The sequence below is a fragment of the Sturnira hondurensis genome, unplaced genomic scaffold, assembly GCF_014824575.4.
Source record: "Sturnira hondurensis isolate 20B ecotype Veracruz unplaced genomic scaffold, ASM1482457v3 Scaffold0021143, whole genome shotgun sequence".
NCBI classification, from domain to species: domain Eukaryota; kingdom Metazoa; phylum Chordata; class Mammalia; order Chiroptera; family Phyllostomidae; genus Sturnira; species Sturnira hondurensis.
Genome location: NW_028093774.1, coordinates 5273142 through 5291907, shown reverse-complemented (window position 1 = coordinate 5291907; position 18766 = coordinate 5273142). Strand labels below are relative to the sequence as shown.

At 50.3% G+C, this 18766-nt stretch overlaps 1 protein-coding gene and 1 non-coding gene across 2 annotated transcripts; one reads left to right on the top strand and one right to left on the bottom strand.

The window, feature by feature from the left end:
* Positions 1-4666: 4666 nt before the first annotated feature.
* Positions 4667-4938, bottom strand: LOC118976985 (small Cajal body-specific RNA 13). Its single transcript, XR_005064398.1, has one exon.
* A 1195-nt stretch (positions 4939-6133) lies between these two features.
* GLRX5 (glutaredoxin 5) lies at positions 6134-13299 on the top strand. Its single transcript, XM_037031522.1, has 3 exons — positions 6134-6456; positions 12670-12856; positions 12905-13299. Exons 1-2 carry the CDS (start codon positions 6165-6167, stop codon positions 12846-12848), a joined length of 471 nt encoding a protein of 156 aa, XP_036887417.1. The 5' UTR covers positions 6134-6164; the 3' UTR covers positions 12849-12856; positions 12905-13299.
* Positions 13300-18766: the final 5467 nt, after the last annotated feature.

Sequence of the window (18766 nt, the reverse complement as noted above, 5' to 3'; positions counted from 1 at the left end):
GCGCCACGCTGCTGTGCACCTGCAAGGGCTGGCCCCCCAGTAGGGCCCCCCCCTCAAGGCTTTTAACACAAAATTCTATTGGTCATCCATTTTAGCAAGTGAGGTCTATGCAAAGTGATTTCCTTACCTTTTCCCTTTGTTAACAATATACTTTGTAACAGCCTTTCATTAAAATTCTTTGAAACTCTGGCTCACTGAAATTGGATAACAGCTAACTACATCTCAGTAGACTATGCTTTCAAAAAGTTGAAAGCTGGAATTAACAAATGGAATTTTTCAGGCCATAAAAGCAGAAAAACATTTAAAATCTTCCAATATTTTCCTGCAAAAGGTAACGAATAGCGTAGGTCTGTCTTATCTCATTCCCAACCTCTGGCCCCTCCCTGGAACTGGGGTGAATTCCTCTTCCTTTGCTAGGTGCATTGCTGGAGCAGTCTGCAGCAATGAATTCCCATGATAGCCGGATTTAATTTTGACACATTAAATTACTAAGGCTCAAAGGTGGAAGCACCAACTGGAATTCTGACTCATCGTAAAGAGTATTTAAGGCCTTGGCACTACCTCACAGCGATCTTTCAAAGAAAATAATAAAGCTGTCCGGGCACTCGTCTGGCTGCAAAAGCAGTGATTATCAGAGGAAGCCATAAACTTCTGCGAGCAGATAAATTTTCCTAACAGGTCTGACCCAGAACAGCACCGGCTCCTTGCTTTTACGTTCTGTGGTCTAGGCACTGTCTCAGAAGCTGCTGGAATGTAGGAATAGTCTGAGTTACGGAAACTATCTGCTGCTAGAAAAAAGAAACACGTAACACAGAAGATTAAACAGAGAGCTTGGGGAAAGTCGAATGCTCTTCTCTCCCCTTTAATCAAGTTTGAACATGTTTTGCGATCGCTCCCTAATTCTTAATACTACCTCATAGGAGACAGGGCTCGGGCTATTTTCCTCAGAACAAAATCAAGTTCCCCACAGAACCAAGTCCGGCAGAGGCCCGGAGTCGGGGCCTCAATGCCAAAGAGCCTGGGGATGAAAGAAAATGTAACTTTGGGGAATGAAAAGCTATGGTTTACATTTTTTTCATTGGGTTTTTAGATTGAAATAGTCATTTCAGTTCCACAAAGGATAAAAATCGCACCTGTCTCTAACATACGCACAGGCAGAGCCCGTGGAGATAGTTCAGGAATCCTTTGCTGTGGAACTTGCTGGGGATGTTATGACTCAGCAGGAAAACTTCAGAAAGTGCTTGTGAAGGCAAGCATACTTCTAGAGGAACCCAAGGTGCTCACATCTGTCAAAAAGAGGTTATACACAAATACTGGGAAGAGAACCTAATTTGGGGACCAAAATGTCCAAGACCCTCATCCTGGGGTTAGGGGGAGGCCCGAAGGAAGGCCTGAGCATGAAACCCATCTGAGGAACAGACAGTACCGTTTCAGGGGTAAACCTTTAGGAGTAGAGACGAGCGCTGCTCGGTTCCTCGACACTCCGCAGCCCACAGATAACGGCATCTTGAAAGAACATTAACTGTTTGCAGACAACACATATTTTTCACAGATCTGGGAAGACAGGAGGGAGGGACACTCTACAGAGAATGAAGACGAGCTCCTTAGATTTAGGGTTGCTGAGGACTGGAGCCCAGGGCTCATACCCCGTCTGCCATTCAAATCCCAGAGCAGGGCCAGGCTCTGCTGCCGCCTTCCAGCTTCTCATAAACGGTCCTTTGGAGAATCCGTTTATACCTGCATCTCCCATGGCTGGTTCTCGACTGAGCTAACCCAGTTACCAGCATACCATTCCTCTTCCCTTGACCCAGAGCAGAGCGCAGGCCCTGACGGGCCCTCCTTGCAGTCCTAGGCTGAGGCCTCTCCCCTGGTCAGGAGTATTTATACCAGCAGCTGTCTTTGTCAGACGGAGCCAAAGTGCAGAAGGCATTTCTATCTGGGCATCAGGGATTAGCAAAGATTCTCCCGGAGGGCGGGGCAGTGCCCCGGTTCCTCAGGCAGCAGGTTATTCTTGGGGCAGTTGGGGCATCCAGTTAATGCCAGGGTTGCACAGAAGCCCCAAAATTACTGGACAGTAGCCGAGTGCACCAAAGAAAGGTTTCAGGTCCCAGCTGCAACTCCGAGTCACAAACACTGTTTTAGCTCAGGACTGTTCGCTGGCTCAACCCCTTGGGCAATCCAGGCAGCCACTTTTGTTTTAAAATGACACAGAGCTCCGACCAGACCAGTGCAGGCCTAGCTGTGCAGAGACACGCCCTCTTTGTCAGAATGCAGCAACTTCAACACTCAAGACGGGGCACAGAAACACAGACATGCTGGGTGCATGGTCTTAAGCTCAATAATCACTTAGGGCTGATTTGGGGAAGACATGATCTCCAAGCTGTAGGGTTTTTAACTGTGGTTCAATGTGAATTTGCTTTCGGAGAAGTCGGATAGAAAAAATTTTACCAAATGTAGTAAAGCCTTATCTACAAATAAGTGCAGAGAGAAAAAACATTTTTAGGACACCCGAGTCAGCAGGTTTACATACCTTGATTCTCTAGATTGGGGTCTAACTGTATCTTGTGACCAAAATGCCAGGATTCTCCTAAGTTTCTGTGTACTTCCCACCCCTGCTCCCCTATTACTGTCCACATGGGACAGATCACAAATTGACGATTCCTGACTTCCGTGTTCAAAACACCCAAAATATCTGAACACATGTGCTGATCTCTGACAACTGTGTGCTAAAGAGTGTGTTTGTGAGATGTTTTCATTACTGAATTCCTAAAGAGAAACCTCAAAACTAAAATGCCACATCATAGCAAGAGTCTGATGTTTTGGAAGAAATACTTCAAAAGCTATTTCTCTGCTTCTCTAAATCCCGAGGCTTGGCGCCAGTGCTGTGAGAGTGGTTTTCACTCAAAGACGGAAATGAATATATTCACCACAGACATTTTGTACTTTTGCTTCCTTTATTAAAAACTTAAATTTAGATGTACTATTCCAATCCCTTTGGTTTAGACACATGATTTGTTTTCCTGCCCTCAATCGCACTGCCAAGGCCACCCACCTCGCTCCCTGAAGGCCCCGCTTCCCCATGGCCCCCCCTCCCCTACGTCCCGCCATCCCCGCTGTGCGCAGCCTCTCTACGTCATGTCTGAGACACGGGCTCTGTATCCTCCCTGCTCAAGGGTTACTCTGAACCTTTAACAACAGCTGCATTCTCAACCCACTGAAACAACTGAGAAGGTCAACCACCCTCCCAAAGCCAGCGTCACTACGTAGACAAGGGCTGTCACCACTGCTCTGTGCCTCGGGGGTCCTCAGAACACCAGTGTGCAAATTTTCCTTCCTCCTCCAGTCAACACAAAGGCCGAAGTAGACAGCTGAGAAGGCAATGAGCAACTTACAGTTTCGGGAACAACTTACCATAACATGAGCAAAACGTGGTTTTGGAACCCACATGTTCTCTGCTGCTGCCCTGCAGGCTGGATGGACTTCTGACACGGCAGTCCCGCCCCAGCACCACGGGGCCTCCTATGAACCAGGAGGCCCGTGCAGAGAGCACCGGCCAGGCACTGTGAAGGAGGGCCGCTTACTGAAGAAGATACAAGAAACACGGTACACAGGACAGCGACACCTCAACCCCCTTCAGAGTAGGCACTTCGGGACCTCACACAGCTCTCTCACTGTCCAAAACACTCTGCAAAACCCTCTGTTGGAATTGCCATCAGCCGCCCTGTTGTATTTTCTTAAATCTCACTAATGGTCTGAAATCTCTTCACTTTTGAAGATGGTTTAGTTTCAGGAAAAGCCAGAAGTCCCAGGGTACCAAATCTGGGCTGTAGAGGGCCGAGTTACCTGGGTCGCAGATCTTTGTTGATCGCGGCCTGTACACATTCAACATTCTCAGGTATTCTGCGTGTTGCAGGCCTTCCAGAACGGGGATCACTTTCAACAGAATCTCAATCATCTTTGAAGCATTTGTGCCACACATTTATTTGCTCTGCACTCATTGCATTGTCCCCCAAAGCCTTCTGAATCATCTGAATAGTTTCTGCAGAACAATGTTCACACTTAATGCAAAATCCGACGCAAATTCGTTGTTCTACTTGCTCAGTCATTTTGAATGTGACAGAACACAGTGTACATGCTCACTCAATAGCACCTACCATCCCCACTGATTAGTACAGTGAGGTTGTTATTGTTCATTCATGCACATTCTAGGCCATTCTCCTTGGCTGCCAGGTTACAGCAATGTCAAGCAAACTGTTCTTGTTATGGCTGTTTTTTTCCAAACAGACCTCATTCTTCTGGTCCTGGTGCCTGTTCCTCTGATTTACCTGGAATCAATGAACCTGCGTGGGAAAAAGAAGATTCTTTAAAAAACTGATCAATGTTGGGTCCCACATTAGAAAACCACCAAACATCAATGGGAACTATGTCACTGAGGAACACTTCTGGGTAATGTCTGGAGTTTATTTCCAGTTTACTAAGTTCAAGTTTCATGCTGAAGGATTATTTTCAAGATTCATTTGCTGACAGCATACGCACTAATTTTCTTTCTTTTTTTTTAAATATAATTTTTGCACTAATTGTCTGATTTTAAATTTGGGCGCCTCCAAAGCATGAACAGGTCATCCCCGGAACCAATTTTTAAAATACCTAGGTTTTAAAAAGAATAATCTGTAGCAGTACATAGTGTCCAACAGAAAGCACTCCATCTGTTAAACAATATCTTGGCTGCAAAGCTTCTCTTACTGTTGTGGATAGATAATGACATGGGAAAGTCATTATCGCCGTGGCAACAGTACCCAGAACTATCCGAGGAAAATTGCACATGGGACGGCTGGCTCTCGAGCAGTCATGCCTCAGCTTCCTCCGGCGTATGCTTTTCCTGCGCGTCTGGTGTGCTCCAGGGTACCACCAACCCGGAGCGGCTGCAGACCACAGACCGCACAACGACTTCACCGAGTCCCACTCTTCTGGAATCATTCATTCCACCAACATGAGCACCTGCCTCACTCCAAGCACAGTGAATTAAATCGAGTGCCTGGGAGCGAAATCAATAAACACCTAATAAATATATATTATGGTGTAAAAAGTAAAAGAGTCGAGAAGAAGCAACGGCCCTTCCTTTCCGTACTCTGTACCCCCACCTTACTTTGTACCTGCTTCTCATTTCTCACGCTGGCTGCAAGATTTAGGCACCATGTCTCTCCGCAGGCACCGTGAGGAGGAACATGCAGCACCTGCTCAAAAAACGTGTGTCGAAAGAACCAATTCCCCACTTGGGTCCCCATTCAACAAACCTTTCCCGGGCTAGGTCCAAGGCCTTAAGTAGGGTGGAAAGTCAAACCCAGATGGGATCACACAGACGAGAACGCTTTACAAACTTTTAAAATAAAAGCTGTTTTACAGAAATAATCGCGCGCCAGAGGCGGGGACCTAGAAGCCTGGCATGGTACTCCGTTCTCACGTGGGCAGCAGGGTGCCCGGATAGGGACGGCCCAGGTGGCCCAGGGCCAGATGACGTAGCCCGTGCAAGCCTGTACACCAGTGCCTGGTCCACCACGAACCGCCGCTTTTGCCGCAGCCTTAGGGAGGCACCGGAGTCGCTCACCTAAGCTGGGGAAGACCCACTCAGGCCTGCTGATACCACCCCTAATGCAGAAACAAGGGCCCCGCCAGCCACGTTGCTATGGCACCTCAACCACCGCTTGTACCGGAACCGGAACCTCCCTCTGGAAGTGACCCCATCCCGGCGTTCCCCCGAGCGGCGAAACCCCGCCCAGTGCCTTCCCCAGTCTGCCGGATTATCTCAGCGGACACGCCCACCCTACCGAAGGAAGTTGTCTTTTCCCGCGTTTCTCCTCTGTTTGCCGCGGAGGGTGACTCTGATGGACATCCACTCTCTCCAATCAACTAACAAAGCCGTTGACGAGGGCCAATGGTGAAGCTGCAAGATGAGGCTCAGGCGTAAGGACCACCTTTAACCTGTAGGGGAGGGGCGAGTAACATGATTGGTAAACTCGAGTAGTTGCCGGCCAGCCTTCTCCAATCATGAAGAGCAGTTTGGAGCCAGCCCAATGAGGGCCTCAGGGGTGCGAGTGGGGGCGGGGAAAGGCTTCTGGGGGCGAGCTGAGGTCCCCGACGGTAAAGGGTTTCGGCGAACTTGCGGGATGAGCGGGTCCCTGGGCCGTGCGGCGGCGGCTCTGCTTCGCTGGGGGCGTGGCGTGGGCAGCGGCGGCCTGCGGGGGTCGGGAGTGCGGGCGGCGGGCTCGGGGGGCGGCGGCGCGTCGGCGGAGCAGCTAGACGCGCTGGTGAAGAAGGACAAGGTGGTGGTCTTCCTCAAGGGCACGCCGGAGCAGCCCCAGTGTGGCTTCAGCAACGCGGTAGTGCAGATCCTGCGGCTGCACGGTGTCCGGGACTACGCAGCCTACAACGTGCTGGACGACCCCCAGCTCCGGCAAGGTCAGGGCCCGCCGAGTGCGGGGTGTGGACGACTGGCCAGGCAGCTTTTTGGGTCCGAGGGTCTGTCTGGGGTTTGCGTGGGGTCAGGGGTACTACTGTATTAGAGAATCTCGGGTAGTGGACAGGGCCCGAGGACCTGGGGCACCGGTACTGTTGTCAATTTGGGCAGTGGGGTAAGTGCTCGAGGCTCATCGATCCTCACACGGAGCTGAAACAGGCGTTTCTGGGCTAGTTCTCTCGGGCTGCGTCCGAAAAGAGTGATTAGCAGCCTCGCTCCCCGCCCTGCAGGGCTGGGCAAGTGGGGTGAAGGGGGGATATAGTAAGAACATCGAAGGTGGGCGCTTTTGGGCGTACCTTGAGGGTGTTGGCCTGTCTTTCGGGTGGATAAGCAAGTAGGGCTGTGGACGGTGGGGCCGAGGTTGCCTTGGTCTGAGGCTGGTGGGATCAGAGACTGGTCTCTCAACCTTCATTCTCTGTGTTTGGTCTGAATTGGGATCTGGTGGTGTGGGAGAAAAGGGCATGAAATCAGGGCCAGGGGAGATTTTGTGGAGCCGGGGCTTGGAGAAGCTTGTCGGGAGAGGGACAGGGAGTGACTCCTGGTCCCCAGCTTACTCAAGCTTGTAGCATATGAAGCCAGGGGCCAGGCAGGACCTGTGGCTTTTCACTGGCCCAGGCAGTGGAGAGAGGCCCTGCCTGCCAGTTAGCATCTTCTGGGGAGCAGGCGCTGCTGACGACCTTCGGTGCTGGTCTCCATGGATCTGAGCCCTGGCCAAGGTTGGTCGGCGTTGGCGGAGAAATGGGGAGGTTGTGCCTGTTCCGCCTGGAGGACGACCTAGGTACCCCGCATTCCTGTGAGAGACTTGATACGCCCAAGTCCTGACGCCTCCCTGAGCCAAGTGCTGTTGAGTGGCAGTGTTCTCAAAGGAGTCTTGAAGCACCAGGTTCTGTTATTCTACACGTAGAAGCCTACGTTTTGTTACCCTGTGTTTATGAATAGTATCCTGCATTTGAAATGATCAGTCATGCTCATTCTCACGTTGATGAGACAGGCTGGTGTCATGGAAAGGCTTTGCGTTGGTATCCTTCTGGGGCCAGCTTTCGGATCTGACAGTTGTTAAAAACACAACTGATACCACGCACGTCTGTATATACATTTTGCCTTCTTGAGAGTAGGGGACATGTGTCAGGCCAGTGCCTGGGAGCTGTGTATTATTTATCCAGAGCAAGCTTTCAATGAGTGTTTTAATAAGTAAGTAAATGCTTTTATTTATCATTGTAAACTCTCTTCCATGCTCTTAAAAACATTATGAACACTCTTAAATTTTTGCTGATTCAGCTCACCATTGTGCTTTGGGAACAGTGCCTTTTGAATGAATAATCATTATCCTATTGTTGAGTGTGTATGAAGCATTTGAAAACTTGTTCAGCCTTTTCAGTATTGGGGAATTTAAGGCAATAGTAAAAGATCTATGGCATTGGCAAACCTTCCAAGTTGGATAACCCGTTGTCTGTGTGTGTGGTGGATGTGTGCGTAGTGGATGTGTGCAGTGGGTGTGTGCATAGTGGATGTGTCGTGCACTGACGATGAGAGCCTACAGTAGTTTCCATCACTCTGGAGGCATGCGAGTGAGTACACTGACAGTCCTCCTGTACCGTCAGCTGAGTTGAAGGTGAACGGAGCTGAAGACCCCGCTGCTTCACTCTCGAGTGTGTAGTGCAGATCGGGAGCTGACCTACTTCCTGTGTGAAGGGCCAGAGAGTAAATACTTCCAGTCTTTGTGGACTGTGCAGTGTCCATTGCCACTATTCAGCTTGAATGTAGCCGGAGAGCAGTTAGGGATAATGCGTAAATGAGTAAGGGTGACTGCGTTCCAATCAGACTTCATTTACAAAACCAAGAAGTGGACTAGATTTGGCCCAAAGGCCGAGTGTGTCACCCCTTGGTCTAGACAGACGCCTGCATGTGGGTTAGGAGACATGTGAGCATGTTTTTGCGGCATTGCTTGGGATGATGAAAAATTGGCAAGAGGAGATCTGGTTCTGTTAGTAGCAGACTGGATAAGCTAAATTGTGGTTGAAATGCATTGATGTATTTATGTGACTAAACTTCAAAAAGATACAATGTTTAGTCAAAGAGTCAGTTGCAAAAAGGTAAGTGTAGCGCAATGCCATTTGTGTATATAAATTTAGAGAAGACAAACTGTCCAGTATATTGCAGCTGTGTGTGTGGGTTTTGACCTAAGGGTCAACAGATGGGTGTTTTTATACTGAGTGGCACCTCTAATTGGTATTTTCCGTCATTCGTTTCCTAAGGTTTCTCTGTTGCCTGTGTTTCTCAGAGAATCATTACCCAGAAGGGTGGGGCAGAGGATATCAACAAGGAGAAGGCAGACTGTCCACATTGTCCCTTGCCCTGTGGGACCGTAATTCATTTCACCAGTTAGATCTCATTTCACCTTCGTAATAAATCAGGAGCATGGAATTACCCCCATTTTGTAGAGGAGGAAACTGAGGCTAAGATATTGGCAGATTTAGTCGAGGCTACAGGTACAAGCCCTCAAGCCACAGTCTGCTGACCTTTGGGCCGGTGCCTCGTTCACTCTGCCACCTGCTCTGCTTTCCGTCTATTGGGGGTCTGCTGTTCTCCACACTTTCGGCTTGGATCATGGCCTGTTGTCTGAGCAACATTCTCTAAGGCAGGGAAGATGCAGAAATATAGGACCCTGGGAGGCGGTGGCAGGCGGGACGGGGACGTGAGTTGCCGCAAGTCACAGGGCCTAGGAAGTGGCAGAGTTGGAATTAATCTGCATTCCACTCTGAAGCTGCCGTAGGGAAAATCTACCAGGAAAAAAGGGCCAGGATTATGGTGCTCTTAAAGTGTATTGTCCTAACCAGGACCAAAGCGTGGTACTCTGGGATGTGATGGATTTTGAAAGTATCTTTTGAAAGTTTTGGGAGGGAATTTGCCAGAACGTTTTCTCCACTCTGGTCCGATACTTGGGATATTAAATTTCTGGTGGAGCGACAGGTGTGTGTAAGACAGCCTCTGAACTTCCGATCCCCGGTGCCACCCCTGTTCACTGACTTCGCAGTCAGCCTTTTCTGTCCCAAACCGAATCACTGCCTGTCATCTAAAAAATACGGTTGTCTTTACAATCCATTCTTGGGTGTGATTTTCAAAGTCTCGAGAGTTGCTCTCTGACTCTGAGGAATTCCAAGTGATATTTGTAAGAATTATCACTGTCTATTGCAGTCTTTGAAAATTGAAGTGTGAGAGAAATTAGCCACATTTAAGCAATTAATTGTGAATCATGGGGACTCGTTTTAATTTCAGCTTATGAACAGTGGTCTTTTATTGTTGGAAGCTTCTCACATCACTGCAGAGCAGTGATGTTCAACCAGTGCGCTGCCGGGATTTCTGAAGCGAGCGCTGCCTGACCGTGCAGTCTTCCCCTTAGACTGTGAAGTAAAAAAAGGAGAGCAGCCCACACAACAGTCGTGCAGTCTGAATGAGTCAAAATTATACTTTTTTTTTGTATCAGAGAAAAATAGCATATGTATTTTAGTGTGCCGCAGAATTTTAGTAATTAGTTTATGTGTGCCATGAGATGAAAAAGGTTGAAAATCGCTGGTCTATAGGAATCAATTGGAGTTTTTCTTAAATATTTAAACCCATGTCAGACTTTTTGAAAATGGAATATAGAGTGTTTTCAGAGAAAGATGCCAAAGCTTTGCCTTGACATTGGCTGCCTGTAATACTTGTTAATCTAAGAGTAAAGAAGCAGGTAAGTTGAGTTTTGATAAACTGTCAGCTGGAAGGTACTTTGGCTCCTGTCCCAAGGGGTTTGGGAGGAGTTAGCCCCCTTGCACATGGCTCCGTGTTGGACACTCGGGGTGGCTGGAAGGCCTCCTGGTTTTGATGGATTGGGGGGAAGGACCGATCCCAGCAGCATGTCTTCCTCTTCCCCTTCCCCTGGAGTCAGACATACAGTCTCTGATGTCAAGTTCAGTGACTGAAACAAGCCCAATGCTTCGGTCCAGTGTGGAACCACAGAAATGATCGCTGAAAGCAGACCAGTCTGTTACCTAGCAAAGATTTGATTTAACAGAATTGTACCTTATTTAGGATTAAACATGTGGTTTTGGGTGGCCCTCAGATGGCAAATTTATTTTCATTTTTGGTGTGTTTCAGAAATTGTAGGCCCTCACCAGAAGAATCAGTAGGTATTTATTGTCACGGAAAGCTCAACACAACATACCATTAGTTGGAAAAAACCCAGATACAACAACACAGGCGTAAGGGGTTCACGTACGGAAATGTAAAAGATGTTTAAAATGGTTTAAAAGAAGTAAGAGAAGTTCACGTTTACTTAAAGCATTTCTTAATTCCTGTACCCACCCTCAGTCATCCTAAAAGTAAAGATTTGTAAGGGGCATCGTTGCATTGAAGACAGAGTCAGAAAACACACACACACACCACCACCACCCACCCCCCCCATACGCTAAGTCAGCACGCAGCACCGAATGTCAGGATGTTAGAGAACCTGAACCCTCGGGGTCAATATTCAGATGCATGGTCCCAAGAAGACGTCCTGCTGCTCCACGGAGTGGGCCCTGCCTCCGTAACCCCACAGCCAAGTTGGGTGGCACCCAGAGGACTCCGAAGTGTGCCTCAAAGTTGCTAAAGGAGTAGACCCTCAGTTCTCGTCACCAGAAAGGCCGTCTTGTGACTACAGACTACAGACGGTTTTGGTAACTGTTTTGCAGTAAATCCAAAAACCACGTGGTACACCTGAAACCAATGTAACATCGTGTGTCGGTTACACCTCAGTGAGAAACAGTTCAGAAGGAAGAAGTGTGCTTTCCGGGGCTGTCACGTCGTAACCGTGTAACCCTGTCATCCTCCTTGAGTCTGGAGGAGAAAGATAAGCGCTCGCCCCCCCCCCCCCCCCCGGGGGCCTTTTCTGGTGCTGCCCTTTAGTGCCAGGTTGCTATTTTTTTTTAAAAAATGACTTTTAAATGAGAAAAACATGTATCTTGCATGGTTATTTTTTGTGTTTTTACTTTGTGTATTTAAAAACCACCACTTGACCGGTTTTTTAATTTGTGTAATGCTGTATTTTGTTGGCAGAGTCTGTTGAGTTTTCTCTTTTGTGCTCATTTTGACTGTTTTAAAATAACTGCCTATCTGTATATGTATAACATAATCACATGTGTTCTGTAGGGATTGATTATTGTAAGTCGTGAATTTGACCATCCTTTGTTTTAACGGAGCCAACACAGACGTTCACTGGCTGGGAGTTTTTAAAAAGGACATTTCATCTCAACATAGGATAGAGTGGTGAGGGTGAACATTAGAAAGAGGATTTTTTTAATGTCTTAGGATTGAAACTACACTTGCTTCTTACCGCCTTGTCTTAACCACTGTCCTTGAGGCTCAGCACCGTCCACAGCTGCCCTGCGTCTCACGATCCCAGGGGAGATCTCAGCCGCCAGGGCCCTGTCCTGGACCTCTGTGCTGGGCCTCCCCTTTGTGACCTCCGTCCCTGTGAGCTCCGAGCTGAGCCAGGTCCCCTGCCCCATGGCGTGCCCCTCCCAGGGCAGGGACAAGAGGAGGGCTACAGTCCGTAGCCAGGGAGAGGGATTTTTCTCTGGGCCAGAGAATCATTCAGATGAAATCAGCAGCTGATGTCTGAGCGAAAGTACGGTGCGTCCGCTGACCCAGGCGGGCATTGGGTGGGGACAGCCTCCTTTGGCAGAGTCGCCCTGGCGGCTCCTGTAAAGTGACCCACCTGGAAACGACGTTGTGGCAGTTGCTTCAGGGTCCGTTTTACTGAAAACGTGCCTGGCAGATGCGCCGAGAACGTGGCTCTGGGCATCTTGTGCGGCTGTTGTTAACCCCGCGCCGAGTGTGTGCTGGGTGTTCCACGAGAGAGCTGCACTCGCCTGGTGCCCCTCGAACCCTGTGGGACAAGGGTGGAAACAGGCGAGAAGTGAAGTCGAAGGTTCCCAGTTTGCAGTCGGAGGTCAGGGCTTAAACAGCGGGCCATTCGGCTCTGGAGCCGGTGCTCTGTGTAGCGGATACCTTGCTCCTCTGGCCTGGGAGGCCAGGAGGGAGCCCCGGGTCTTCGGGGGTGGGCAGACAGCGTGTCGCCTCCTCGGGGAGTCCAGCTCTGACCGTGTGGATGACACTTGTGCGCTCTCTCCCTGCAGGTGTCAAAGATTACTCCAACTGGCCCACCATCCCGCAGGTGTACCTCAACGGCGAGTTCGTAGGCGGCTGCGACATCCTCCTGCAGATGCACCAGAACGGGGACCTGGTGGAAGAACTGAAAAAGCTGGGCATCCGCTCCGCCCTTTTGGACGAAACAGAAGACCAGAGCTCAAAGTGAGGGCAGCGCGTGCTCCCTGCGCAGAGGCCGCCGTGGGAGAGGGAGCCCGGGCCGCACCCTCACTGCCCAGGAGAAGCCTTACCGAGTCTGCTCTCCCTCGCTGCAGCGTTTGAGCAGCCGGTGATGTTAGTGTGTCTGGGGTCGGGCTAAGAAGAGTCTGTTGTGAATTTAATTATAACCACTGCACTGTAATAATTCAAGGTCGTATTATCATCTTGTAAACAGAATTTGTTCTCATTCGCTCTTTGCCTGATTCAGGAGTAAAGCTAGGAGCTTTTGAATCATGATTATTATTCATGAGTCCTCTGCCAATGCCAATGTGTCAATCTGCAAAGATCATATCTCCCCCCAAAGTTTTTGTAACTTGTTCTGTTAAGAAAAATGATGGACAAGGAAGAGAACATGATAATTGGGGTATTGTTTTTTAAAATAAACTGCCAGGGAGACAGCATGTTGGGTCATTAATTCTGAATAGCGGTGAGTGTGTTTTAGGTTTTAGGCTGCCATAGAAGACCGTAGGTGCTGTGGCTCGCAGGGGTGCTTGGGGAGGTTGGAGGGAAGCCGGTCCTAGCCGGGGAGCCTTTGGACCCCCAGAGCCGTTCTCGAGAGCTCTTCCATGTCAGTCCACCCAAACACCTCTGGGAATGCCTGGAGGACAGACTGACTGAGGCTGGAGTTGGCCTGCCCGGCCAGGGTTGGGGTCATTCAGACCTTGCCGCTCCTGCCGTCGTCCCCCCACCCCCACGTCACTGGGGACTGTCCTGTTAGATCAGAGGACTGCCCTTGGGTGACCACAGAGCTCATTGCTTCGGGGAAAGGCAAGTCATTCTGCCAAGCAGGTAATTTCTCATGAGAGGGATTCACCGTGCCCTGCCTCCCCCAGTGCCCTTTGCATCTGCTGCGAGCTGCTGGGTCTCGCAGGGGAATCGAGGACACTGGAGGAGGGCCACGTGCCCAAGATCTCACTGTGCCGTGGCCACTCAGTGGCCTGTCCTTCACAAAGATAACCACAGATATCACTCGATGCTGTCCCTGCGTGATTTCCTGCCAAGGGGCACACAGCGGCCTGCGGAACTGCCCCTCACCTTCGTATCTGGTGTGTAGTGTGGTGCTTTTCCGTAAGTTCCCCTTTTTCAGCTTTTACCGTGCACATGGGTTTTCAGGGTCATCTGAAAACAGAAAGGATGAGAAACTTACCAGCAGGGGGCAGCCGTGTAAGAAGCCTCCCTAGAACGCTAGGGCCAGGGCAGAACGGCCAAGTGACTCAGAAGCTGCTGAGTCACAGATCACATTGGTCACCAGTCCTTACAGGTGGAAGGACTCAGTGAGCTCTGCATGAAGTGGATGTGTTCTTCCCAGAAGTGTGCTCACCAAGCCTTTCCCCGGAGGGAAGGTGGAGATGCCGTGGAGTGTCAGTGCGAAGGCTCTGAATGACCTGTGCCATCGGGCTTCGCCGGGGTAAGGGCCATGGTGACAGCAGAGTTCCGGCACGAACAGCAGCACCACGTGCCATCTGGTGCAGGCTGCCAGGCCACCTCACGGCTGCCCAGTACCAGACCCCGAGTGTGGGGATCTCGGGGGCCCTTGTCACAACTTCTGAGTGCCCTGTTACTAGACCCTTTAGAAATAGATGAAGTTCTTTGGGAGAGCAAAGGTGGAATAGTCAGGGGGTTCTGTGTCATGAGTCGTAGTTAGTGAGCGACACTGTGCTTCTCGTAAGTGAGTTCTGGGGATATTTTAGGGCAGAGGGAACTCGTAAGGAGTCTCTCGGGTTTATTACTGGCTCTGTCACATTTACTGGTGTAGAATCTGGGACATCCAGCTTTCCTAAAATTATGCAAGCCACAACAGCAAGCTCGAGAGAGAATTCTTTTTTTAAAAAGATTTTATTTTTAGAGATGGAGAAGGGAGGGAGAAAGAGAAGGAGAGAAACATCAAAGTGTGGTTGCCTCTCACGCACTCCCAACTGAGGATCTGGCCTACAACCCAACCCGGGCATGTGTCCTGACTGGGAATTGAACCGGCGACCCTTTGATTCACAGCCTGACATTCAAGCACTGAGCCACACCAGCCAGGGTAGAATTCTTGTAAATGTATTAAATAGCTCCTTTTGCCTCATTAGAGATAAGCTGTGTCTTGAGGGTCGGGTCCCTGGTTATTTGTGACAGGAACGACCTCTGTGCGGGCAAGTTTCTGTGGCAGGAAGGTTAAACCAGAGATGAGTCAGGAGAAAAGAGATTTTGGTGGTGGGTCACAGAAAAAGTAGCTGATTTGATAGATTAAAGAAAATTTTCAGCCCTGGCTGGTGTAGCTCTGGATTGAGCGCTAGCCTGTGAACCAGACGATCGTGGTTCGATTCCCAGTCAGAGCACATGCCTGAGTTGCAGGCCAGTTCCCAGCAGGGGACACATGAGAGGCGACCATACATTATCTCTCTCCCTCTCTCCTTCCCTTCCCCCTTCCCCTCTAAAGATAAATGAATAAAATCTTAAAAAAAAAAGAAAATTTTCACATTCCACCTAGGAGCTGTTTAATACATCTAAAGAATGACTTCAGTGATTCCTAAGAACTCTGACAGCTAACCTGAGGGGGAATAGAGGGAGGGTGAAGGGGCACAAGCTGTTTGGGCCCAAGTGCAAAGCCACACACAGTGACTGGGTGGACTTAGAGGAATCCCGCCCCGTCCTTTGCCTGAGCGCAGCATCCTTACAGCCCTGTGGGCCTTCGTGGTGTCCACTGTTGACCAGGGAGCGGATCCGGTCCGAGGCGGCAGGTGCTGCAGAACTGGCACACCTGGCACACCTGGCTTCGAAGGCCTTCTCCGACGCCAGCCATGCAGAGTCCCTCTGGCCGCTCACCTGACTGCAGCTGCCGCCTTCTTGGCTTCGCCTGGGGACCCCCTAGGGCTGGTGTATGTAGTGCTCACAAATGCACGTACCAAGCGAGGGGGAATGAATCCCTTCCCTCCATTCCCTCCAGATTGGTCATGGGAAGCATGAGGCTGTTGCAGTTTTCCGGTCAGCAGGGGGCACAGTGTGGACTCGGTCAGGTTTCCTCAAGCCCTAACCTGACCCCCTCCTGGCGAGCGACTGACCTCACACAGGCGCCTCCTCCTACTTGGTCGACCTGGGAAGACCACTGTCGCCTGTGTCAGGCTTCGATGGGAGAGTCCCCGTCAGCTCGTCCCTCGGTGTGCTCTCAGGGTGAGTTCACCTCCAGAGTCACCTCGGACTTCACCTGGACTTTGTATTGCCCTGTGATGCCATCCTTTCAGGGCCTGCCGGAGCAGAGGAAAGTCCACGCTCATCGGCAGGCCACAGGTAATGGTCTGGTTGCCCCGGAGCATGGAGACTCATCTTCGAGGGGAAATGATGGGATTCGAGACCCGTGAGGGTCTCAGTGGAGTGCACCACCGCCCAGCTGTTCCTGGGGACAGGATGGCCTTGGAGAGAAAGAAGTCCCTGTAAATTACTTTTCAGAGCCTACAGTTCAACTTGCGGAGTTCTGGTTTTTAAACATGACTTCAGTTTCACCCAGTGGGAAGTCTTTACTGAACCCGTAAGTGAGGCTTTTACTGTGTGGAGTTACACTTGAAAGAGCACAGTTCAACTTTGACTTCATTCTCATTTATCAGCAGCCAGGGTTGCTATCCCAGCTCCAATGCACCTCATTAAGAATTTTCACAGGATGCATTTTGCCAGAAAGGGGTAGAAGTGCTCCCCAGTCGACAGGAAGTTTGGTGATGGAGTGTGGGAAGATCATTGGTGCATCTGTCCCCAGTCCGGAGCAGGCCATGAGTCCCTGCCAGGCCCTGGACAATGGGAGGGGACCTCCTTCAGGCTGGTCCGGAGCTGAGCCCTTGGTGGGGGTCAGGTGGGGACAGGACTGGAAACAGGTGTCAGGATCCTTGGAATCGGAAGGAGAATTTCTGCGATGGTGCAAATGCCATTACCTGCGAGCTATAATCCTGAGGACCCAGCAGCACAGATCCCATTACTCTGGCTTTTTAAATTTTGTGCTTTATTCACAGTGTTTTCTCAGGAACGTTGCCACGTGCAGGTGGGTCCCCCTGCAGCGTGTGTCTGCTGGACTCCGCTGGCTGACCTTGGGGCTGTCGCACCAACCAGGTGTCCACCACACTGACCAGTCTCTTCTCCCGCCTCCCGCAAACCAGAACAGGGTGGGCCTGGAGCCGTGCATCAGGCACCTTCAGGAAGTGAAATGGGGAACCTCTGAGCTTGGTCCATGGGAGTGTGCAGGGAAGGTGTGGGGGCCTCAAAACCCACCATGCTTCAGAGAGGCCTGGCCACTGGCCGTGTCCTGGGATGGACTCCCTGAGCCCTTGGTGTGTCCTGCTTGACAGTGTCCTGTGTGCCTGAGGTCCCGGTCACACTCCAGCAGTTGGATCTCTGAGTAGCTAAGTGATAAGCACCCACACAACTGGACGCCAATAAAACCCCCACACACCGAGGCTCGGGTGAGCGCCGCTGGTTGGCGACACTTGGCACACGCCGTCCCACGGCTGGTGGGAGAGCAAAGGGCTGTCCGTGGCTCCATGGGTGGAGTGTACCTGGCAGCTCCTGCCTGATCTCTCACGGACTCCTCCCTGGGCACCTCTCACCTTTGCTTTCTAAAAAAATGTGTGAGTTCCTCTGAGGTGGCCTTGGGGACCCCTGACATGGGAACGATCTCCAGGTGGCTGGGCTTGGAGCCCCCATGCTTTCCTCTGAGAGGGACAATTTCTTGTTAACTTCCTACAAAGTGGCCAGTTACCAGACCAGCCCGGTGACCCAGGGACCCACGACCCTCCCATGATGCCCTCTGGCTTATTTGGGTCAGGACTGGAACACATAAGCAGACTTAGAAGAACTCAGAAATGGCCACGGGAAAACACAAACAGCCAACATGACGCAGCCTGCGCATCTGGGCTTGCTAATTAATGGCCGAGCCTTACCCCTGACCACTGGCAGCCCACACACTTTTCAGAGAAGCTGTTCTAAGCCCCCTCTTCCACCTACCTGGAGCCAGTCTGAGCTGGGATTTCCTGTCTGGGTTCCAGCCTCCTGCCAGCACTAATGTCCCTGGGACAGACCTCTGACCCCTGTGCCTGGAGCCAGTTGGGGGAGGGGTGGTGGTATCACTCATCTGTTACCCACACACAGTACAGGACATGGGGTGGGTGGGCGGGAGGACTGTTGCAGAGAGTTGTTGAGCAAAGTGCTCCTCTTGGATTTTCCTCTTTGTTTACTCAGTTTGCATTGGAAACTTCTCTCCTGTTTACATGTCCTGAGGTTAGCACGGTTGCTCAGTAGAAACCCCACCTTAAGGCAGGGCCTTGGGCTGAATCCTCGTACCCCAAGAGCAGGCACAACCCCAACTCCAGTGGCATTGCTCTGAGTCGCCACAGACAAGGGGAGCCTTGTTTTTCAGTGACAGGGCTTTCTGGAAAGCTTTGTCAGTATACATGCTTTAAAAAGTTTTGTTAACTTTTAAAAAGTTTTGTACATATGAAACACAAATAGATTAACTATACACCATCACTATCTTAAATATATTTTAAAGTTAATTTAAAATTTTACCAACGAGGACATGGAAGCACAGACAGGTCGAGTGAGTTGCCCAGGACACACAGCTAAAAAAAAAAAAGTGAATGAATTGGAATATAAACCCAGGCAAGTGGCTCCAAGGCCCCCCATGGTCCTAACTGCTACCCTATTCATTTAGTTACACCTGCTATAAAACATCTCTAAGAGTACCTAACATGAGCTTATGTGTGTATGTATATGTGCATGTGTATAGGTCTGCATGTAGTTGTGTATTTGTGTGTGTGTGTGTGTGTAAGACACAAAGACATATCTTTTGCCTTTTGGCAGAAGGTACCCTTCCAAAAGGGCAGAAACCATGTTTGTCTTGATAGG

Bases quoted from the DNA above. Each gene is read 5' to 3' on its own strand.
- GLRX5 (XM_037031522.1), top strand. From the start codon at position 6,165: ATGAGCGGGTCCCTGGGCCGTGCGGCGGCGGCTCTGCTTCGCTGGGGG. The intron at 6,457-12,669 runs GTCAGGGCCCGC...CTCTCCCTGCAG, and splicing joins CGACCCCCAGCTCCGGCAAG to GTGTCAAAGATTACTCCAAC.